The following is an 18550-nucleotide window of genomic DNA, read 5'->3' on the forward strand; positions in this document are numbered from 1 at the left end:
CTCGTCACAGACCTGGATAAGCCTGCTTCTATTCCCAGCTTCTGCGGAGATGGCTATTGGGATCCTCGGGTGACAGGCCGATAGTCTCTTTAGCAAACTTGGCCCTGCCTCCCGTTGAGAGATCTCTCCAGAACAGGCTTTCCCACTTTGGGAAGTGCAGATAGGTGGGGAGTTTTCCAAATCTTCAAGTTCTGATTTCTCTTCCAGTTTGTCTCCTTTCTCTTGCATTTTTACTATAAATAGCAAGAAGAAGCCAGGCTGTACTTGCAACCATTTGCCTGGAAACCTCCCCAGCTCCGTACCCGGCTTGGTCACGTACTAGTTATACTGTCCACAAAACACTGGGACACGTTTCAGCCAAGGTTGCGACCACTTTTTGACAAGGTCTGCCTTCCTCCAATTTCCAGTCAATGGTGCCTCACGTCCATCTGAGAACTCTTCGGGAGCATTTCATGGTCTTTAACTTTTTTTCTTTTTTAGTTTTATTTATTTTGAGAAAGAGAGAGAGAGAGCAAGTGAGCATGTGCAGGAGAGGGGCAGAAAGAGAATCCCAAGCAGGATCTGTGCTGTCAGCAAGGAGCCTGACTTGGGGCTCGATCTCACGAACCATGAGATCATGATCTGAGCCGAAATCAAGAGTCGGACGCTTAATCACCTGGGCCACCCAGGTGCCCCGGGAACACCTTTACTGTCCATATTCTAGCAGCATTCTGTGATGATATATGCATCTCCCTAAGGCGATGTAAGCCTTTTCTTTTTTTTTCTTTTCTTTTCTTTTCTTTTCTTTTCTCTTCTCTTTCTCTTCTCTTTTCTCTTCTCTTCTCTTTCCTTTTCTTTTCTCTTTTCTCTGTTCTCATTGAGCCTTCAAAAGAATTGCTTTCATGCCCGTATTTCTACCAACTGTTTCTTCAAGGCAATCCAGGCTTTTTCTAACATTCTCCTCAAAACTCTTCCAGCTTCTACACAGTACCTAGTTCTGAAGCCATTTTCATACCTTTTAGGTATTTATTACCCAGCTCCTGGTCCCAAATTCTGCGTGAGTTTGCTAGGGGGGCCAAAAAAAGAACCACAGACCGGGTGGCTTAATCAATAGAGATTTATCTGCTCATAATTCTGAAGGCGCCAAGTCAGAGACAAGGTGTTGGCAGGCTTGACTCTTCCGGAGGCCTCTCTTCGTGTGTAGACAGCCATCTCCTCCTTGTGTCTTCATCCGGTCTTCCTTACGTCTGTCTGTGTCCTAATGTCTTCTTCTTTTAGAGACACTAGTCATGGGGCACCCAGGTAGCTCAGTCGGTTAGGCATCTGACTCTTGACTGTGGTTTAGGTCATGATCTCACGGTTCGTGAATTCAAGCCTCACATCGGGCTCTGCGCTGACAGCGCGGAACCTGCTGGGATCCTCTCTCTCTCTCTCTCTCCCTCCCTCTCTCTGCCCCTCCCCTGCTCGTGCTCGATCACAAAATAAATACGAACTCAAAACAAAATAAATAAAACATTAAAAAATAAGATTACAAAGACACTGGAGCCTACCCCAATAACCCCACTTTAACTTATTCACTCGTTCCAAGACCTTACCTCCAAATATAGTCACATCCTGAGGTGGTGGGGGGATAGGATCTCAACGTGAATTTTCTGAAGGTGGAGGGAACATAAACGGAGGCTCCATAATGAGCCTCAAACACTTTTTTTTTTAATTTTTTTTAACGTTTATTTATTTTTGAGACAGAGAGAGACAGAGCATGAACAGGGGAGGGTCAGAGAGAGAGGGAGACACAGAATCTGAAACAGGCTCCAGGCTCTGAGCTGTCAGCACAGAGCCTGACGCGGGGCTTGAACTCACGAACCGCGAGATCATGACCTGAGCCGAAGTCGGACGCTTAACCGACTGAGCCACCCAGGCGCCCCAAGCCTTGAACACTTTATTTTCCACTTCCTAAGACCTGACCCACGTGGCTTAATGATGTCACTCTGTGGCTGTGCCCTGCCCACCCCCCACTGTTGCCCCCTACTGGAGAGACCCGGACCATGCTCTCACCGGGTCTTGCTCCTGGCATGTGGCTGGGGGAGGGGAACACATAGGATGGAGAGGTGCTTAGCTGTCCCTCTTCTGAGGCCCCTGGCGCCACTCCCAGGATGTGTAATGTGCATGGAGAACTCAGCGTCTCTAGCACGGATCGCCTCGGTTCCCCTGTTCAGTCGCCCTTCCCTCTGTGGCCCCCATGTGCCCACAAGCCCGCAGCAGAAACCACGCTGGCTGGTGGCTGGTGGCAGCCGCCGCCCCTCCCTGGGAGGGAGGCGCTCTTCACGACTCCCCTCTTCTTGGCAATCATCCCGCGTGAACCGACTGTGCCCATTTCACGGCCCGGGTTAAATGACACGCCTTGGGTGACACAGGTGGTGTGAGGAACCACGCCCGCCCTCTGTCCCCTCAGCCCCCTCCGGCCACCGCCCTGTCCCCCCACAGCTCTGCGCTTGGGCTCCACGCTCCCCTTTAACCACCCACGGCCCCTGTCTCTTCGCTGCTCTTGTGAGCAAACTGGACGAATGGCTTGGCTTATGGGAGCCTCAGTTTCCCCGATGGTGAAACGGGGGTGACAACTGCTTTGTGGGCGGTGAAGATTAGAGGGGATTCGGAGGGTGGCACTTTGGTTCCAGGGCCTGGCAGGTCACAGCCAGGCTTCTTGGGGTCACCCCGTTCCACTTGCCTTTCTCGCTTCCCCTCAAGCCTTACTCTCTATTCTGAAACTCCCGCCCCGCATGGCACCCGGCAGTGGTGTTCCGTCGATCGCGCACCTCGCCCGTGTCGAGCGCTGGTGCGGCCCCGGGCGGGCCTGCGGTGAGGAGCTCCGTGGAAGCAGGTGGACCGTCCACGCAAGGCGGGCTTGGGGGTGACGGGCTCCCGGAAGACGCCGTGCCAGTGGCGGTCGAGAAACCTCTCCGTCCCTCTCCTCCTGAAGCACTTCTACAACATCCCCATCATGCTTCCTTGCTCCCTGGACGATCTTCTGCCTCCTGCATTTCCCGTGCGGATCCAAGAGAGCGAGAAGTCGGTCAGAGAACCCCAGGCCCCTTGGCCCACAGGTCATAGGTTCAACAGGCGCTTGGACGTCCTGAGGACGAGGGGGCCTCCCTGTGGCCCTTCCTGGGCTCCCTCCCTCGCCCGCCCGAGGCATTTATTACCTATTATTTCTCAACACGAATGCAAATTCAGTGACCGTGAGTCTCGGGTGCGTGGCTCACACAAGTCTGTCCCCAAGGGGCACCTCTTCTCACTTGGCCTTCAGCATCAGGGCGGGGGCCCAGGTCCAAGGTCAACGTCCGATTCACCTCTGCTTCGCTCTGCCTCACACACTGTTCCCATGTGATGCTGCAGCAAGGAGACGAACCCCCCGAGGCTCAGAGATGGTCCCAGATCGCAGACGTAAGTCGCGAGTGTCATCTACACTGGGGTTCTTAGAATTCAGGGCATCCGGAAACTTCGGTGGGGCAAAAAATGACATCTTTATTTTCACGAACCTCCAGTTGAATTGGAGAACTCCAACTGAACCGAGAACTTTGTCACCAGTTAAAAAAAAAAAAAAAAAAGGAAGAAGAAGAAGAAGATCACAGGGGCATCTGGCTGGCTCCGTCGGTAGAGCTCGTGAGTCTTGATCTTGGGTGTTGTAAGTTCGAGCCCCGTGTCGGGTGTCGAGATTACTTAAAAAAATAAAATCTTCAGAAAAAAAGATCACAGGTATTTTCATATTACATTAATTATTGCAGATTTTTGAAAATCCTGCTCATGCCCATCACGACTTTGAAATAACAGTAGCTACGAGATTAGAAGCCTCGTTATTTAATGCGTTAAGAAGCACGTATCACAAAACATTGTGATAATTGTGTCTCCCTCTAATTAGTCGTCTCTGTAATCCCAGGCCACGGGTTTTATTCATTTGAAAACCTCAGAAGAAACCCCACGTTGCCGGCAGACATCAGACACCGGGAGACTCAGAAGCCACCGCTCTCGAGGATGTAGGGACGCTGCGACCACATGGCCGTCCAGCTGTCCACAGGCCCCGCCTGTCCAGCTGCTTCCAGGACTCTTGCAAGGATGAGCAGTTCTCCCTTCCTGGTCCTCCTTGCCAGCAGAACCCATTTCCACGACTGAGGACAGTGGCCCTGGGATAGGACCGTTGCTGGCTGACTAAGCACCTGAGTGCCCGGTTCTGCAGGGGTGGGGTGGGGTGGTCACTGGGAAAGATGTGTCTTCTCCAAGGAGAGAAAGGAAGGGAAAGAGAAGGGAGAAAGGAAGGCAGGCAGGACAAAGAAGAAAGGAGGGAGGAAGGGGGGGTGGGGGGAGAGAGAGAGAGAGAGAGAGAGAGAGATAAAGAGAGGGAGAGAAGGAAAGAAGGGGAGAAAGGAGAAAGAGCCTGGGTGGGAGGGGGGAGGCGGGCAGTCAGGCAGAAAGCAGTTCGTTTTGTTCACGACAACGTCAAGCCCCAGGATTGACCTAGAACCCTGTCACCTGTGGATTTCTTGTTATACAAGGTAACAAATGTCTCTTTTAATCTAATCTGTATGTAACTAGGATTTCTCCCACCCAATCCAAAAAAGTGCTCTAACAGAGAATCTTCTGCAATTCAACAGCAACACGACAGCTCATTTCTGAAAGTCCTTCGGTGAGCCCGCATCGGCCACTCCACGGTCTCACATCTTGACCCTCACCTGGTGACCCCTCCCCCAGGCAGTTGCTCACACAGCGGTGAGAATAAAGAGACTCAGTCTTTATTCTCATAACTGTGTTCAAGGTCTGGTTCAAAGTCTGACTCCCCCGTGGGTGGAACCCGGGATGAGGACCACGGTGGTCCTTTTTGCAGCCCTGGCCCAGCAGGGCCCGGACCCCCAGGAGCTCAGGCAGGAGCCGACACGCCAATCTTTCTCATTACTGCTTTGAGACCCTACGGTTTTTTGGAAATGACGTACGTCATTTGCAGGCACACATAATACAGAAAATCAAGCATCTATACACTGTATTATTGGTAAATTAGTTAGGGATATTGGGAGAGAATTTTCTTTCTTTCAGGTGCATCCATAGACGGGAGAGAGCATAAAAGGTTTTATTTTGTTGGCTGATGTTTTTTTAAGGTTTATTTATTTTTGAGCGAGTACAAGTGGGGAAGGGGCAGAGAGAGGGGGACAGAGGATCTGAAGTCAGACGCTCAACGGACTGAACCACCCAGGCGCCCCCTGGCTGAATATATATGTATATTCTTTCAATGTGATTACTGCAGAATCAAATCGCTGGGTCAAGTCACATACTTGATTATAAAAAATGTTGCAGATCTGGTCCTCTTGCTCCAGTCCAGAGCTCATAGAGCTCCCCTCCCCCTGGACCAGCCCAAACTCCTTCCAGAACAGTCCAGAGGGCACAGCTGGCTGGACTACCCAGTCTCGGTCTCTGCAACGACCCCACTCAGAGGCTACAAAGCACGCTGTCCTCTTTCCTGGCATTTAATGTTTCCTCCCCTCCTACGTCTTTGGGACTATCAGGACAATATAGTTTCTCAACAAATAACGAAGAAGCTTTCCCTGATGTCAAAGCAAGACCCCTGCCCCCAACCCCACCATTCCTAAAGGACTCTGAGGGATACTGCACAATTACGCTAAGAGCTCTTTTTAAAAGATGGCAGGAGAACCAAGTTTTTGGTTGTCTCGAATAGTGGAGAAAGGGGATGCAGAGATGTGGCTTCCGGAACATTAAAAAGACTCATCTGTCCAGCCTTTTCAGTGACTCCCCACACCCCCAATCGCAATCCAAATTGCTCAACAAAAAAATCAGTCATTTCAGTGTTTTCTTGACATGCCGGTGGGGTTTTCCAAAGGTAGGTATTTCATTTTATTCAAAACAATTTTTAATGTTTGCTTTTATAATTTATTTTTTTAATTTTTTAATGTTTTAATCTTTGAGACCGAGACAGGGAGACACAGAATCCAAAGCAGGCTCCAGGCTCCGAGCTGTCAGCACAGAGCCCGACCTGGGGGCTCGAACCCACAAATCGTGAGATCGTGACCTGAGCCAAAGTTGAACGCTTAACTGGCTGAGCTCCCTGGGTACCCCAGCAGTAGCTATGGTAAAAGACAGAAGGGAAAGGACCTCAGCCAGCCTCAGATGGCACTGGAGAGCCCCAGGAAAATGGTAAGCAGGTATATAGATTTAAAATACTATAGAAGCTGGGGTGCCTGGGTGGCTCAGTTGGTTAAGTGCCAGACTTCGGCTCAGGTCACGATCTCACAGTTCATGGGTTCGAGCCCCGCGTCGGGTTCTGTGCTGTCAAGTTCAGAGCCTGGAGCCTGCTTCGGATTCCGTGTCTCCCTCTCTCTCCGCCCCTTCTTAGCTTACACTACTCTCTCTCTCTCTCTCTTTCTCAAATAAACAAACATTAAAAAAAATTAAAATGCTAAGAAGCTGTGAAAATATTTGCCCCCTGCCCCCACCCCGGTTTGGCATGCAGGCTCTAAGTGCCCAGGGCAGACTCCAGGTGAGCACTTAGAAGTGGCATGACCTTGAGCACGTTATAGCCCTTGACCTTGAGGAGGTTAAGGGCTTCCAGCAGCAGCCTCTCTGACCAGCTATAAGAGGCAGCCCATCACTCTGTCTCACAGGCGACGAGAGTATGTTCCCGGGCACGGCTCAGGGCCTGGCAGGCACATCGGGAACGTTCCACAAACAATAACAGTAACAGTAATTATTACAAATAAGAATAAACCCCGCGAGGGCGCAGCAGTAAAAAGTGAATGCGTTTTAGAAGTGTGATAGGAAGCGGGGTCCCCAAAGCAGACAGACCGTCTTCCTGGTCCTCCCACACTAGTCCCCTCCATCCTGTAAAGCCCGGGAATGACGTTAGCCACCAGCACAGAGCGTTATCTATAAAGTATCTTCTCTTTATTTAAGTTAAACAATTTTCGAGGATGGTTTCCATCTATAAAATGGACAAAGTACAAGCTCTGTACAGCAGTTCTTTTTAAAAATCAACTGGAAAAAAAATTTACCAAACTATATTTTGAGTTTGCAAAACATACTCACAGATACCATCGTTTTTAGCGTTTATGAGGACGTAAGAAAAGACCACCACAGAGAAGACGACTCACTTTGCCACGCTTTGCTCAAAGGGCTCTTAGGAAAAGAATCCGCACTTGTAAAAACGGGAGAGGGTGGGATCGTCCCGATGACTAAAAAAATAACGCAACCACAGTAAGTCACTTTGGCACACTGTGTCATGTAAACATAGCTCACCTGTAGACACTGGTTCCCGCCCCGCCTGCGTCCCACAGCCTCTCGCGGGTACCCGACGCTCTCCCCAGGGGCCCACCTGGAGTCGAGACCAGCCTCTGAGGACACAGGTGTGCCGCGTCGAGCCGGCTAGGGCCTCCCTGCCCGCTGAAGGCACCTCTGGGTGCTTGGCAGGGGGCCAGAAAGGAAGACACAGGACAGTCACCCGGCCACGCCTCTACGCCCGAGCCCAGCGTCCCGGAGCAAACACGCGCAGGGCTTGTGCAGTGGAGAACAAAAGACCGGGAAGATCCCCTTTCCTAGAGGAACAGGCAGGGAAGAGAGTGGCACTTTGCAGAGCGTCAACCCAGCGGAATCTTCTGGGGACGCTTCTCACTCTGTGACCTCCCAGTCTCTGCCCAAAGGGGCCCGAGGAGGTGAATTTCTGAGGCGCGCCCCACGGTGCCGCAGCTTGTGGGTGGCCGGCCTCTTTGAGACCGGGCCCGGGTGTGGGCAGCAGGCAGGAGAGGGGAGAGGGAGGCAGTGGCCGCGAGAATGACCAAGGAGCCACTCTGTCCCTGCGTGCGGGGCCGCCGCAAAGGCAAGGAGGACTCTGCGGGGACATTGCCGGGTGCCTCTTCCTGTAGTAGCTTTAGTTCCGGTCTCGTGGTTTATACCGACAGCTGCTTCCGAAAGCACAACCCTCGTGTTCCATGCCCTCCGTGTCAACGGATCAGGCGTCTTTCGGTTTGTACCTTTCCTAACGGTCGACCCAACGCCCACGACCGACAGCAGTCACCTGGGCCCGGGAGGGACAGTGTGGGCAGGCCAGATTCCAGAGCCCAGGGACCGTGGCCAGCCTTGCCAGCTCGCCCAGACTCTCCCGATGAGTCCGGGGCTGGTCCCTGACAGCTTCCTGCCATCACCTACTGAGGGCCGTGGGAAGGGGTGGTTTTTTTTTTTTTTTTTTTGTCTGTTTCTGTTTTTGTTTTTTTTTCCCTAAGAGAAAAGAAATTGGAATTTAAAAAGACCCAAAGCAACGTCTGCTAAAATAAGTAACCCATCCACGTTTACAGATACCGAGGGCACAAAATGTGGATCCCAACATTTGGCGGTGACTTCCGGGCTGAAGCCAACAGAGGCGCCCTGTGTAGGGCAGCCCCCCCCCCCAGCCCCCCACCCAGTGGCCCCCATAGCACCTGCTCATGAGGATGCTCCGGAGGGCAAAGGAGACCACCTCCTCCCTCCGGGAGAGCCCCGTCCCTCTTCCTTCCGGCTGTGAACTGCTCTGTGGAGAATTTACAAGATGAGAACAACCTACAGAAACCATAGGGAACTGACCGTACGTTCGTTCTATATACTTATATTTAGTGTCCCACTGTAGAAAAGTTCATACTCAGATACAGCAAGTACATCATGTGGAAGAGGGGGGGTCTGTGCTGGGAAGACAGCTGGGAATAGAGGAGTGGGGACAGGGGACTACGACGTAAACCTGCAAAGCGACGTGGTTCGCTGCTGTGGAAACCCGACGTGATTTCAATGGGATCAAACATGGAGATTTCGAGAGTTCTCCTCGTGGTGACGTAGCAACGACACCCCTTCCACCCTCCCTGCCCCCAACTCGTACGCGTTCGGGCCGCTTCTCCGCCGTCCCTGGGGGGTCGTCCGGGGCTTCCCCGGCTGAAACCGGGGGGTGGGGGGGGCACCGGGGGGGCCGTGGCCTCGGAAAGGGGGCCCGGCTGTCTCCTGTGAGGGGAGGAGAGCCGTTGCTCTCTCCTGGCCTCTTCTGTGTCCGCCCAGGCCCCGCGCCTCGCAGAAGTTCTCCGACTTTCAGACCGTGATGGAATACTGAGGTATATAGTTTCGCGGAAAGTTCAAGAAACATAATCAATAACGTGATCACCAAACTCAGCCCGACGGTGTAGGAGACAGGCCGGCGCGGCCTCCCCGGCTCTCCTACTGCTGCAGGTTGAGCGTGAACTTCCACTGCTGGGACAGGGCCGGGCTGCACACCTCCACGCTCAGGCCCCCGTTCTTGGCCGTGCGGCTGTCCAGGCACAGGTTGCTGCCCACGTGCCGCAGCTTGGAGTTGCCCTCGATCTGTTCCCACTTCTGCAGAAGACAGGAGAATGCCTTACAGTAAGGGTGCGAACGGAACGGCACGAAACAGATCCTTTTGGCGGGGTCTTCTGACTACATTAAAAACCCAAAGAACCAAGTATCTTTTTTTGGGGGGGAGTGTGGTCTCTGATCACGATGGATGGGAGTTACCAACGGGCCCCCCACAAAGCAGCCCCAGCTGCTGCGAAGCGCCCAGGAAAGAAACCTCCGCTCTCCGCCTCGGTCTGCAACTCAAAGCCTCCTTTTGCAGGCCGCCGGGGTCCGCTTCTCCTGTCCCGCCCTCTCCCTCCTGTGGCTGTGCCCTTGTCCGAGCACCAGCGCCCGGGCACCTGCTATCCTCAGTCATTACAAGGACTTGATGTAGGGACTCTGCATTCGTCCCCAAGAAGGCCTCATCTGATGATCCTTCACCTCAAGGAAGGAGCCCTAGGAAGCTGGCCAGCTCGGAGGGGACCCCAATCGTGCCCCTGGTTACTGGAAGGCAGCCCTGCCCAGAGGGCATGGCCTGGGCACCTCCACACTCTCACGTAGGCCCTCCTGCTCGGCTGAGCCAGAGGAACTGTGTCAGGTGCAGCGAGAGGGAAAGAGATGCTTGAGTGGCCAGAATGTCACGTTGAGGAATCTGTTTCTGGGCTGTCCGTTTTCTCTACTAGTCTGTGGGCTCCTTGGGGGCCGTGTGTGTGAGAAACTTGCCTCAGCCACACCAGAGTCTCCCAGTGCTCTGCCTGGCACAACCGAGTTCCAAACGGGGCACTTGGAGAGCACAGGGCAGAACGTCTTCTTACTCAAGCGTGCGCACCCTCCCCCCTACCAAAACCAAACCCAGCCCCCAACCCGCCAACCTCAACCCACGAGCTAACCAAAAACTCAATCAGCCAATCAACTCACCAATCAATCAACTCATCAACCAACCAACCAACCAACCAACCAAGTCAGGAGACAAAGCCCACAGCCTAAAGGAAAGGGAAGGAAAGGCAGGAAATCTGAGCCCCCCCACTCTGCTGTTTACCCCCATGTAGAAATCTCGAATGTTTGTTCTTTAAAAAAAAAAAAAAAAAGTATCACACTTTTTTCTCCCCAAAGCTCTCCCTTCATTAACATAGTCCGTGATTCTAATTAATTTTTTACACTGTGTGTGCTAAAGCTCCTTTCCGTAAGTATTTCTGCAAATCCTTTTGACACCGTGGAATTGAATTTTCTTCCTCCTGCCTCCCTTTCCCCTCTGACTCTGCAAATGCACACACAACACGAGCACACAGACGTGCCTGGAAACCAAATGGTCCAACTGGCAGGACGGTGCGGCTTCAAGATAAATTTAGCTGAGAAGCCTCGTCTCAAATGGCAAATGAACGAGGTGGGGAAGGAGGCAGAAGAGGTGGAGGGGAGCCCAGCTCCCTGGGAACCGACCTTCTGCACAGGGACCCTGGGATACGCATTCGCACGGCCCGCTAACCTGGAGTTTTTGCCAACAGTGAAATTCAGCGTGATCAGAGGAACACGGGGGAGGTCATGGCTAACTACCTGTCATCTCCTCCTTTCTGGCTCCCTGGCCGTCAGTCATTCCTCGCGCAGGTTTCCTCCACTGTCATGGGAAGTGTGTACGCCCTGCCCACATCCCCGTGTCACTCTGAGTGGCCAAGAATCGGGTTTGACAAAGGACACGGAATGAATGGAATCTGATTTCCTTCTCTGGAGGGGCTCTGCCTGTCATGTGTCAGAACATCAGCTAAATGGAAGGTCTTTAAAAAAATAACCCAACCCCAGCTGTGTCTCTGGAAGGCAGCGCCCTCCGCCCGGGCTCACGGGTCAGATTTCTGGGGCATCAAGGCTCTCCTGAAACAGCCCCCACATTTCCACGTGCCACAAAGCCAGAAGAGTCTGCAACAATTTTCCATCTCCTGGTGTGAGCCTCTCGGGGGGTCACTGACACTTCCTAAGACCTGGGACTACAGCAGGATTACCTGTCAACTCCTGAGATAAGACCAGCTCCCGCTAAAGTAGCTCCTCCAGAGGTTACGCGTCTGTTTTGTTCTGTTCTTTTAGGAGGTTTGGTGACCAGATAAAATCATCAGTTTGTCCCTTCTTTGTGCCTCCATGGGCGCCCCTGCCCCGTGACACTCCATGGTAGCGTGGCTGCAGCCTGAGCGGGGGGCATCACGGAATCCTGGGTGCATCGATGCCCAACCAGCAGGACTGTGGGCGGCCCGGGTCCAGGGGACAGGGGCCTCCCCGTTGGGCGGTTGCGCTCGCGGACTAGGGGTACCGTGCACTCCTGAAACCGTGCCGTCAACACAGATGAACGTTTGAGGACGGCAGACTGTGGGCAGACAGCCGTGCGGGGGAGGCACCCGCTGCTAAACCAGGGATTCCGCTGAGTAGAGGATGCGGGGACACCCAGCGGTCAGGCCAGCGGCGGCCAGAGGCAAGCGTTTCTCCGACAACGGGATATAATAAGCAAGGGACCGGGTTTTGGCCTCGGTCCTCCCAGGGGACCCTGGAGAGAAGATGCGGGTCTCAGCCTCCCCTTTTGTGAAGCCGGTGTTGAACTAGAAGCCCACTCAGGCTCCTGGCTCTGTGCCTCAGTTTCCCTACACCCATCCACCTGAGAAGAAGGGGCTGTATGAAGACAAGCCCGCTCCACACGTTGGCATGTTGGAAGGTCCTTTTGCGGCTACGTTTCTATTTCTGGCACTAGCCATTACCCCAGTCAAGAAAGGGCATGTCTCCATGTTACCCCCTGGGAGTATGTCAGAGCAAACCCGCTTCAAAGGCAAAAACATTCTAAACTGTTTGGAAACATACATACATACATATGTATATACATGTATGTATGTGTGTGTATATATACGTATACACGTGTGTGTGTGTACATGTATATACACACACACACGTATACACTTGAGAGAGTGTGCGTATAAGGTTTCATCCACTTGAACTTACGTAGCGTTTTTGTAAGTTTAAAAAGCAAAGATATTTAACAAATAAGAACGTAAGTTTTCTTTAAAATATCCAGCGGCATGGAGAGAATGAGACTAACATGTGAAATAAGCAATGCCAGGCCACTGGCTTAAGAAAGAAATACAGGTGTGTCTGCACAGGTCTTTCCTTCGGGGCTGAGGGTTTGTCAGCGCCCCAAAATGCAACAGAATGAAAGCACCCCCCCCCCTTTGGCGATGTTGTTATGAACCTCCCTTCCTTTCCTAGCACTTATTTGTGGCTCAGTGTTTCACTAACTTCTCAGCGGGCTCTGAGCCCGGGCCACGTTCCCTCTGCCCGCACGCACGCGCGCACGCACGCACGTCAAACCTGCACGCCTGCTCGGCCCGCCCTGCGCTTCCGGCCGACCCTTCCGCTCCTGGGCCCGAGGTCCTGTGCCCCCACGTGCAGGGGGGTCTGACGAGGCGGAAAGTTACGGGGTTGCGGTCATCACGTCCAGCACTCAGACCTACACACCCACAGCCACCACCGTCCGTTATCTCCTTGGTGCTCACCGACGTCACCAGATACTTTCAGCGTGCCCACAAACGAGCAGCTGCTACAGAGAAGCTTCCGGACAGGGGACCACCAGCCCTGCTTCCCTTGCACAGCACGGAGGGGAGGAAATGACCTGCCCCTACCACCGTGCCCAGGCTAGAGAAGGCAAGGCGTTCACAGACCTTCGGAGGAGCCGAGCATACAATCACGAAACAGATCGGTCAAGAAGTTACAGGGAGCCATAACCCAGGACGGGCCACTCATGGGAGAGCGGCTCACAGGGGGCAGAGGAGAGAAAGCACGCCATCCAGGGCCGGTGCCCATGGAGACCAAGGAGCCTTCGCAGCACTCGCACCCCGCGCCCTGCAGAGACACGACGATCCCACGTTCGCCCAGCACGGGATTCGCGGACAGCCGGCCACAGACGGGGGGCTGCCCAGCAGGGTAGGGGGACGGCGGGCAGATCGTGGGAGCTGGAGTCCGGTAGGGCAGCCGGCACGACAACAAACACGGCGTACGCGCTGCCGTCGAGGCCACGGAGGAAGCACCGGGAGGCCAGGCTGAGGGGCACGGGCACCCTACCTGTCTGCTGTCGTTTTCCCGGCAGCCCTGCAGCTTTATGACCGAGCCCGGCGTCCGGTCCACCACCGTCAGGCACAAGTCCATGTGTTTCACCGACTTCTCCTTCGTCAGGGCCCATTCCTGGAACGCAAAACTGCAGGTCAGGGGCGGGCCACGCGCGGGCCCGTGAGGGGACGGGGCCCCCAAAGGGAAAGGGTCACGCTGCGGAGCCGGGATGTGGAGCCCCCTGGGCCAACGCAGGGCCCACACGCGACTTTGCGCCTAAGGGCGGGGCTACAGCTGGGGGTGTCCGGGGGTGCCTCCCGGCGCAGCACCAAGGTTTTTGCAGACCGTCGTGGCAGCAGGGCTCCGAGAACGCCAGGAACCAAGATACACAGTATTAACTATGTCAGCCCCAGACTCAAATCAGAGCACCGCGCTCATCTTCTACCCTTACGCAGAATTCTATCAGGACAGCCCACCCGCGGCGTCATTCCTGCTGCGTGCCCGGGAAAGCTGCCACGATACAGCCGTCCTCGCAGTGACTCCACTGCGCCCTGCAGCGACCCAGGTGCTCTCGCAGGGCCGGGCCCAGGGTGGTGAACAGACAGGCAGGGCCCCGCCCTCGTGGGGCTGGCTCTCCAGCGGGGAGAACACGTAACGCACACATGAATGTACCACGGACACTTAGGCGCTATTAACTGCTTTGGAGAAACTATTTTCCTTTTCTTCTAAGGGGACGGAGATGAGAGAGGGAATACATTATCATTTTTCTAAAGTGTATTTATCAAGAGAGAGAGAGAGAGAATGAGTATCTCAAGCAGGCTCTGTGCAGTCAGTGCAGAGTCCAATGTGCGGCTCAAACTCACGAAGCATGAGACCATGATACGAGCCAAAGTCAAGAGTCAGACGCTTAACTGATTGAGCCACCCAGGCACCCAGGGAATAAATGACCTTTTAAAGAAGCCTCACTATTCAATACCCAGGTCACCCTGGGACAAATGGTGGGCCCCAGACAGGCAGCCCCCGCAGGGACTGGAAAAGCCGTTAGCCTGTTCTCCGGCTTCCTCGCTCCTAACAGGGAGGCCGACTCGGGCCAGTGCCCTCACTCCCCTCGCCTTCAACGTCCTCAGCTTTTAACTAGTGTTTCTCAAAGTGTGCTCCATGAGGAATTCTATGAAGTTAGTTCCAGGTCAAGTACACTTGGGAAACGGTGAGTTTGGGCCATGTTTCCCTCCGCAAATTCGGAAAGAAGTCTCTTAAAGGCTCTGAAAGTCCGAGGATAGAAGAAACCGCCCGGGCTGCTTTCCTTTGCGACTCTCAGACTCGGGAGCTCGGAGCCCTGTCCCCACCTGTCCCCACCAGCGGCTCTTGGCAGTGAGCTCTGCAGAGCGCCCTCTGGGAAGGGCCACGTGCCGCCTCTGAGGGGCGACTGCAACCTTCCACGATGCCGTCACTCAACAGTCGGTGCTTCTCAAGTGCCAACAGGTGCCCAACGTCACCGGCACTTGAGGGCGTCACTCACGGTACAAAGGCCCCCGAGAAGGAGGACGTGCATGCGGTCTTTCGTCACGTGTCCAGCGAGGCTTGTGTGAAACAATGGCACCGAGACACCCCCCCCCCTCCAGCTCCGGGCTAAGATTTTAGATGGTTCCGGGAAGCAGGTGTCAAAAGCCGCTGGAAGGGCTGCAAACAGATACCCAGTTAAAGCTCACGTCTCAATGTTTCTACGAGCTTCTTGCCACTGTGCGCTTAATTATTTTAAAGCCGACTTTAGGCTGAATTTCAGAAAAACTAATTCAGCTGTGCAAACAACACAGCTAGTTGCCACTTTGTTCTTCTGTGTTGCATTTCAATGATCTGGATTTGTCAAATAAAGTTCATAAATATTTAAGGAACGCTTTTTTTGAGCCGCTCCTCTTAAAAAAGCCCGGCCATTAATGTTCCCATTTCCTGTGTGTCTGCTGGGGCTCAGCCAGAAACCACATAACAAACCTTACTCTTCCAGAGCACGGGACCCTATTTTCAGTGAGGGAATGTTATCTACCCTCAGTTTTCACCCATGTGGCACACTCCTCAAGAAAGCATCACTTTCCGTCAGATCAGATGGGGCTCACTCGTGGCGGGTTTACGAGTCGGGTTCTCTGCAAGCGGCAGGCGTGAGCTCTGCCTTCCAGAACCACACTCCCCAGTACGGTGGGAAAAAGAAATTTTTTTAATCCTTTATTTTTGAGACACACACACACACACACAGACACACACACACACACACACACACAGAGTGAAGGCGGGGGAGGGCAGAGAGAGAGGGAGACACAGAATCCCAAGCAGGCTCCAGACTGTGGGCTGTCAGCATAGAGCCCAACGCGGGGCTCGAACCCATGAACCACGAGATCGTGACCTGAGCTGGAGTGGGACGCTTAAGGGACTGAGCCACCCAGGCGCCCCGCCTCGGTTCAGTTAAACAGAGCAAATGCCTCACACCCTTGGTCGCATTAGCTACGTTCTGAGTGCTCTGTCGCTGCAAGTGGTCGGGGAGAACCGCACTGGACGGGGCGGACCAGAACACCGTCCCCACTTTACAAAGCACGGCTGGATGGCGCTGATCTAGAAGGCGGCTCTCTCTGGGCCTCAGGCCGGTTCTCGGAGGAAGGTGTTCCCGGGTGTGTGGGTGAAAGTACACCACGTCGTCATACTGCCTCCCGGTCCCTCAGTGATGTGGCCTCTCCCTCGAGGAAACTCTTCACTGTGCAGCTGCTCCTTTAGAATCACCCGCCTCAGGAGCTTTCGAAAGCCCCAGTGCTCTGTGGCCCCGGGCCAAGTGAAATCCCAGGCTTTCTGGGCATGGGACCTGGCGTCCGTATTTCTTAAAAGCCGTTGGGGCTATTCCAGCACAAAACCACAGGAGGAGTGCTCAGAGCGAGTGGAAACCTGCTCCCTGGAGAGGCGGGGCTGTGTCCTCCTGTCTATGACCCCTGAGGCGGCAGCACCTGGCACAGCGGGTCCCCCGCAAATATCTGCTGAAAGGGAGGAAAAGTCACCCTGTGCGAGAACAGCAATGGTCTCACAACAGGAAAGGGGAAAAAAGAGTGGGAACGGGTTGGCTCCGCACAGGCCGTCACGTGTGTTTGTCACGACAGCCCCAGGCGCGGCACCGGGGTCTGCTGTGCGCAGGCTCTGGGACAGGCCAAGGTCGGGGCTGGGCCACAGCACCGTCGCCTGTGTGCACAGCTGGGAGCAGCCGTGTCTGGGTGGCCTCCTCCACTGTCCCCAACTACTTCCTCCCCCGAAGACGGTGCCCTGACAGCAGCTCGCCACCAGCGAGCTCCGATGCCTAGACATCAGGGGACTATAACCAGGACACCTCGGACACTGAGAGGGGGAGCAAAGAAAAATTTCACGGGGAGAAACAGGTGTAAACCGAGAATGTCCGGGGCAAGCCAGAGGCGTGTTCGTGGGCTGAGATACCAACATGCAGGCGGCAGCCGTCACTGGTGGGGGTGATCACATGGGCCACCGAGCGGTCGAGAGCCAAGCACAGAGCCCCGGACAGAAGCTGGTGCCTGAGACGCTGACGGCAGGGTGGGCGGTGACGGGAAATCCTTCACGGCCGGCCGGCACACTTACTTTTAGGATGCCCTACAGAGGGGCACCCGGCTGGCTCAGTAGGCTAGGCCCCCGACTGGATTTCGGCTCAGGTCACGATCTCACGGTCTGTGAGTTCGAGACCCGTGTCGGGCTCTGTGCTGACGGTGCGGAGCCTGGTGGGGATTCTCTCTCTTCCCTGATTATGCTCTCTCTCTCTCTCTCAAAATAAGTAAAGAAACATTAAAAAAATTGCTTTCAGACGTTCTACAGAGTAAGACTTCTCACTGCCCAGGAGAGCTGCTAAAATATAAAGGACTGAGCCCTTTAACTTTCACTGGATCATCAGAACATCGCGAATGTGACAGAGGGGAACCCCAGGAACGAATTGGGTGAAGCCAAGGCAGAATTATAAAACGCCTAACAACAGGGATGGTAAATAACTTGAAGGCAAACTTTCAGCAGTTTCATCATGGCTTTGGACACAAGCAGATAAAACCCCCGCCTGTCCCCGTGCTCACACCCCTCCCACCTCCCACCGCAGCCCCGAACCTCTACTGCTCGGCGTAGAGGGAGCCATCCCTGCACGGCCTCCCGCAGTCAGACCTGGGCCGGGACAAGGATGACAGCAACGCCACGTGACCCCGTGTCATCCCCTGTTGTGTGAGGCTGAGTATGTCACGGAGGCCATGCGGTCCCCAGCAAGAGGTGGGATCACATGTAATTTCACTGCCTCGGACTGAAAGGCAGGAACAGTGCCTCCCCGCCCCCCCTCCCACCTCCTGTCCCCAACCAACAAACTGCCCGACTTGTGTCCTCCCTCCTCCTCTCCTTCCTTCCCTCTTTACGGGTCTTCCTTCCAGCTGACCCCTCACATTTGGGGGGCCTGGGAAAGAGTACAAACGGGGACCCACATATCACAGGCTGAAATACTTGAAATCCGTAAGTCCGGCTGCACCCAGAGGCTGGTCGGGCGCTCACGCAAAGCTCACAGCCTGTCCAGAGGACAGAGGCTCTGGGGACAGAGGGGACACCCTGGGAGCCCAGGCGGGGGGCGGTGGGGGCGGCACGCAGGTGCTGGGCCGGCCCTGGCTGCCGCCTGAAGCTGGCTCCCCGCCTCTTGTCTGATTTAGGGTGTCCGGACCATTCCAAGCATCTGCTAAGATGCCATCACCAAGTGAAGGGAGCATTTGGGGATCGCACTCTGCCTAGATACTCCCTGGGGGTGGGGTCTGGAGCCACCAGCTGTACATGGGAGCAGGGGCCCTCTTTTAAAAATAATCCTTTTTTGGGGCGCCTGGGTGGCGCAGTCGGTTAAGCGTCCGACTTCAGCCAGGTCACGATCTCGCGGTCCGGGAGTTCGAGCCCCGCGTCGGGCTCTGAGCTGACGGCTCAGAGCCTGGAGGCTGTTTCCGATTCTGTGTCTCCCTCTCTCTCTGCCCCTCCCCCGTTCATGCTCTGTCTCTCTCTGTCCCCAAAAAAATAAATAAACGTTGAAAAAAAAAATAATAATAATCCTTTTTTGGGGCGCCTGGGTGGCGCAGTCGGTTAAGCGTCCGAC

At 54.5% G+C, this 18550-nt stretch overlaps 1 protein-coding gene across 1 annotated transcript in view; it reads right to left on the bottom strand.

Moving 5' to 3' along the window:
• Nucleotides 1-6899: 6899 nt before the first annotated feature.
• The window catches only part of GALNT2 (polypeptide N-acetylgalactosaminyltransferase 2), a 193097-nt gene continuing 181446 nt past the window's right edge, over nt 6900-18550 (bottom strand). The window contains exons 15-16 of the mRNA XM_047088639.1: nt 13426-13545; nt 6900-9360 (exon numbers count right to left, since the gene is read on the bottom strand). Of these exons, the coding sequence (XP_046944595.1) occupies nt 9205-9360; nt 13426-13545 (276 nt within the window). The 3' untranslated portion in view covers nt 6900-9204. The remainder of the gene's footprint in view (nt 9361-13425; nt 13546-18550) is intronic.

This window comes from Lynx rufus, unplaced genomic scaffold, assembly GCF_022079265.1.
Source record: "Lynx rufus isolate CCGP_SWC_20201006 ecotype Redwood Valley unplaced genomic scaffold, mLynRuf1.p SCAF_25, whole genome shotgun sequence".
Lineage (NCBI taxonomy): Eukaryota > Metazoa > Chordata > Mammalia > Carnivora > Felidae > Lynx > Lynx rufus.